At 40.3% G+C, this 4,958-nt stretch overlaps 1 protein-coding gene across 1 annotated transcript; it reads left to right on the top strand.

The window, feature by feature from the left end:
- Window positions 1-2,894: 2,894 nt before the first annotated feature.
- LOC311099335 (zinc finger protein ZIC 3-like) lies at window positions 2,895-4,684 on the top strand (the record flags this gene model as incomplete). Its single annotated transcript, XM_084140056.1, has 3 exons — window positions 2,895-3,876; window positions 4,092-4,255; window positions 4,493-4,684. The coding sequence occupies 3 exons, from the start codon at window positions 2,895-2,897 to the stop codon at window positions 4,682-4,684; spliced, it is 1,338 nt and encodes a 445-aa protein (XP_083996182.1).
- Window positions 4,685-4,958: the final 274 nt, after the last annotated feature.

The raw sequence follows: 4,958 nt of genomic DNA, 5'->3' as shown, positions 1-4,958 counted from the left end.
TCATTTTAAACAGATAAGATTAGCATTCCTGCAACATTATCTTGTTGAACTATAATTTGATCTCTGAAAATTACGCTAATTGTTTATTCGGTTTACATGTAAATACTGTATTCTGGACATAGCTCATCCATATAACTACTGCTGTACATACCTTTTTCCTACTTGTATATTGACCATATTGTCTATATACACCATGTATTTATATTCTGGACTCTGATATTGCGCGTTCCGATATTTCTTAATTTCTTGTTTTGTCTTCTTCTTTTTTGTCGTTGTTGATTATTTGTGTATTAGTATTGTACTGTTAGATATTTACTGCACTGCTGGAGTTAGAAACACATGCATTTCCTGGCACCTGCTTTAACATCTGCTAATCTGTGTATACAAATAAACTTTGATTCGATGTTGACTTGATTTAAATCTGAAATCAGAATGTAAATATCTTCTACCAATACAACAATACAGCTGTTTTAGTAAACACATCAACTACTTTCTCTGTACTTTTACAAACAACTGAAATGTTGTCCACTTTTACAACAACTTGGAAAACAATTTAGAGTGTATGAAATCTTAGTCTACTTCTCTGCTTTTCAAATCTGAAATCAGAACAGAAATATATTCTACAAATCAAATTATAGCACTGGGGGGTTTGAGTACTGACAGTCCTGAATGCTGATTGGCTGACAGCCGTGGTATATCAGACCGTATACCAAGGGTATGACAAAACATTTATTTTTACTACTCTAATTACATTGGTAACCAGTTTATAATAGCAATAAGGCACCTCTGGGGTTTGTGGTACAGTATATGGCCAATATACCACACCAAGGGCTGTATCCAGACACTCCGCGTTGCGTCGTGTGTAAGAACAGCCCTGAGCCGTGGTATATTGGCCATGTACCACACCTCCTCTGGCCTTATTGCTTAATTATAGCACTGGGGGGAGCACATAAGACTGACTGTGCCACATAGTTCACCCAACTAAACTACCCTCACACTCCCAGACCAAACTACAATTTACTATAGCTAACCCATGGCCTACCTAAAACATTCAATATTATTACTGCATTGTACTGCTACTAGTACTTCTGTGCTACTTACTACTACCTAGTCTCCCACTGAAGGCTACTATCAACTATGTATAAAACAGTCCCGTCCTCTACTACACCAGCCTCAATTGTTCAACACACATATTCCTTTTTAATTCCTTATGAGTTAAAGTATAGTAGTCTGAGTCTAGTTATTTGTGATGAAATATGTGATGTCACCGCCCACACTATAAAAGTAATAATAATATAATATGTAATACAATATGCCATTTAGCAGATAATAAGGTTGATTATAGTAGTCTATCAAAGAAATCAGACCAGATATTTTTAATATTTAACTTTGACTAGACTATATTTCACAGCTTCGCTTAAGTAACAGTTCTTTCACTACCACAAATACATTTGTTTTCATGAAAAATGACCATCTAGTTTATTTATTTATATTTATTTAGAGCTCCTGTTTGCTGCACCTGGTAGGCTACTCCATGTGAAAGGCTACCTGCAGAGGGCAGCCATATGCTCCAATCCGATCCGTGACTAATTATTGGCAGTGGCTTCAAACGCCTTGCTAAACCATTTAACAGGTGCTTAAGGCCGTTTGCAAACACATAAGCTATATGAGGCCTAACTTTCTGTCGCTTGAATCCCGTGTCAAAAAAAATGATAACAGTTTGAAAGTCTTTGGTCAATTAGGCTTACTTATGATCGGAGAACAACATCTGAGAACAACATCTGACTGCCAATTCGCAGTAATTCTACAGGCTAACAGCATAATCGCATTAGGCCAACCCCTATTTATTTATTTTATTTGTATTTTGTTCGTTTTAATTTGAAATGTCTGATAACTGGGTTATAGCCTACCTCTGTACCAATGCTACACCTGACAGCAATACTGGATACAATTGCTCAATTGCTATGAAAACTAAGTGATTCTTGAGATAAATAAATATAAGCTATATCCTACATTAAAAACAAAAATATCCCTGAAATGTTTCAGCCTTTATGCCTATGCACATGTAGGCTACACAGAAACATTAAGAGTGAATTAGCCTGTTTCAAATAGGCCTACACGTGACATGGAAGTTGGCTTATAGCCTACAGGTCAAGTGTAATAAGCTATTTGTATGCAATAATTTAGCAAAGTACGCACATGTAGGATAGTTTATTATTTGGAGGCATTTACTTGTGCATGGACCTGCTTGGTAAACCATAGTGTACAGGAGAAGCTACGGCCAAAATACTGCAGTGCGGGTTTGGTTGAATACACTATAATGAAATTCCCAAACATTGCCGATCTAAAGCAGTATAGTGGTGGTAATTAGGCAGTGTCAAGGGTATAGCAATGACGCCCAGGAAAGTCATGGAACCCATGAGAATAAGGCTACACTTTTTGATAGACAAGAATTATGACAGCTTGACGCTTTTGAAGTTACTACAGATTCTTTCTACGTATACATGTAGGCTACCAGTCTGCCAATGAGGCAATGGCTTTTCAATTAATTCACTGTACAAAAATCACGTGCCAAGAGGTTATCTTGGATGTCATTGGTTACTGTATAGTTGCTGCTGGTGTCGTATTTGGGCGGAGTGATTGACTTGAATCGACCGAATACATTCACTAGTCTAGCCTATAGCCCACGCAATCGAAAGGGGTGGGAGTTTGACCCCCTCTCACCTTTTGTGCCATCTAAAAACCTTAGGATTTCAAGGAATTGTGGATTAACCTATACATTTAACAGAATGGAAACGTGCATACGATTTTCGCACATTATGGACACTTTGGCCACTATAAAGCTGTAAAAGGTTTCTGTACTTCTTTACAAAAGTGATATCTTCGGTGCTTCAATGACCAAGCTCGTTGACCACGGTGAGCAATTCTCCGCGCTTGGTGTCGGGGACGTTGGAATGCCAAGACATCTTGAACCGGGGGGCAAAGACATTCGGTTAGGGATCAGCCCTTACGGAGAGACCTCTCACATAGCAGCCTTCAATCTCAGCACTGCATGTCAAGACGTTGCCGCCGCACAGAAGTCCCCGTTTATTCCCCAAGTCTCTGGATACGCAGCTGCGCTCGGAAACCACTACGGCGGGCACTTTGGTTCACATGAATACAGAGCTATTGACTCCATGGATTTTTCGATCAGGTATCGCACTTCAGACATTGTCGATATAGCAACAAGGGATGCTGAGCACGGATTTTTCAGCCGCACCTCAGCAGAAAGTGTACGAATGCCCCTGATGATCTCTGAAAACCTGGTGCACCCTCTCTTTCCATCTATATACGCATCCCCAAACGCATCCCCAAATGGATACATAGCGAACAGCAGGGCGCATTTGGGTTCACAGGGAGACGTATACGTGGGAGCAGATCCGCATCAACCTGTCTCCAGCCAGCACCCACACGTCAGTGCCAGCCAGCTCCACTTTGATCACAATGTGGAGATGGGTATGAGAGTGGCAACACAGAATGGTAACGGTGCTTTCTTTCGATACATTCGACAGCCCTCTAAGCAGGACGTCACATGTAAATGGGTAGATGAGAATCAAACAAATCAACCCCAAAAAACGTGCGGCAAGATGTTCTGCTCCATGATCGAACTGGTTTCGCACGTCTCCATGGATCACGTCGGTGGTCCAGACCAGGGTCTGCACACTTGCTTTTGGGAGGATTGTCCGAGAGAAGGTCAATCTTTTAAAGCAAAGTATAAATTAGTCAACCACATTCGTGTACACACTGGAGAAAAGCCATTCAATTGTCCGTTTCATGGTTGTGGGAAAATATTTGCCAGGTCGGAAAATTTGAAAATACATAAAAGGACTCATACAGGTAATGAGCCTGCCATACATTCTATCAAATCAACCGGCCTAACACAGTATTTAATGTGTTATATGAAACTGGTTAAAGTTACAATGCGCTCTGTTTTAAAACTGCTATGGGTCCAACTTTGGCTAACTACCAGTCAATAGGCCTATCCAAAAGCAATTTTAACGCACAACGCACTGCAATTTATGAAATTAATTTCTACGCATTTTCTTTGGCAGGTGAAAAGCCTTTTAAATGCAATTTCGAAGGCTGTGACAGGCGGTTCGCCAATAGCAGCGACAGAAAAAAACACATGCACGTACATACCTCAGACAAGCCATACAACTGCAAGGTGTGTGACAAGGCCTACACTCATCCCAGCTCTCTGAGGAAACACTCGAAGGCAAGCCATCATTTCTGGTGAAAGAATGCCAGCGTATATGACCTATATTTATATGACCTAGGATATAGAAATCAAATGATTCTCCATTGTTATATCTAATTGAAAGAAAACACACACAGATATAGGCTATGGATAAAACTGAAGGACTAGGCTACATATCCTGTTTTTGTAAATTGGAGCAATCAAAAAATACACTTTTGAGTAATCACATCTACAATAAATGTTCTCACTTTGCAGGTTCACGAATCTCAAAGCTCAGGGACCTCCCCAACCGGAACCTCTGGATATGAGTCATCCACGCCACCAGCTCCGTGTAGACCTATGTCCTCAACCATCGAAGACTCGACAAAACCATCCATGCTGGTCAAGCATCATAAGTCAATATTTAAAGAGGATCTCTCATCCAATTGTGTTGAATGGTACGTTTGAAACGGTAGGAACAGGCCTATAGCCTAGGTTTGCCAAGTTTTCAATAAAAGTTCAGAAAACACAGGGTAGGCCTATACATTGCCTTAGTGTTGAGCTGTAAAGGTGCTTTCATAAAATGCAGAGCAAATGCAATCATTTTGGAGTGATGTTTCTTCTATAGCCTCCCAAATGTTTGGAAAAGTCTGATCCTGGGAAAATACTACACATTTACTGCTGATTTACAGATGACAATGTGGCCCACTGCACCAAAGCCTTTAAATTCATAGATAGGCCT

Source organism: Coregonus lavaretus (assembly GCF_964263955.1).
Source record: "Coregonus lavaretus genome assembly, chromosome: 24".
NCBI classification, from domain to species: domain Eukaryota; kingdom Metazoa; phylum Chordata; class Actinopteri; order Salmoniformes; family Salmonidae; genus Coregonus; species Coregonus lavaretus.
Note: the sequence above shows the minus strand (reverse complement) of the source record. Positions and strands in the feature narration are given on the sequence as shown.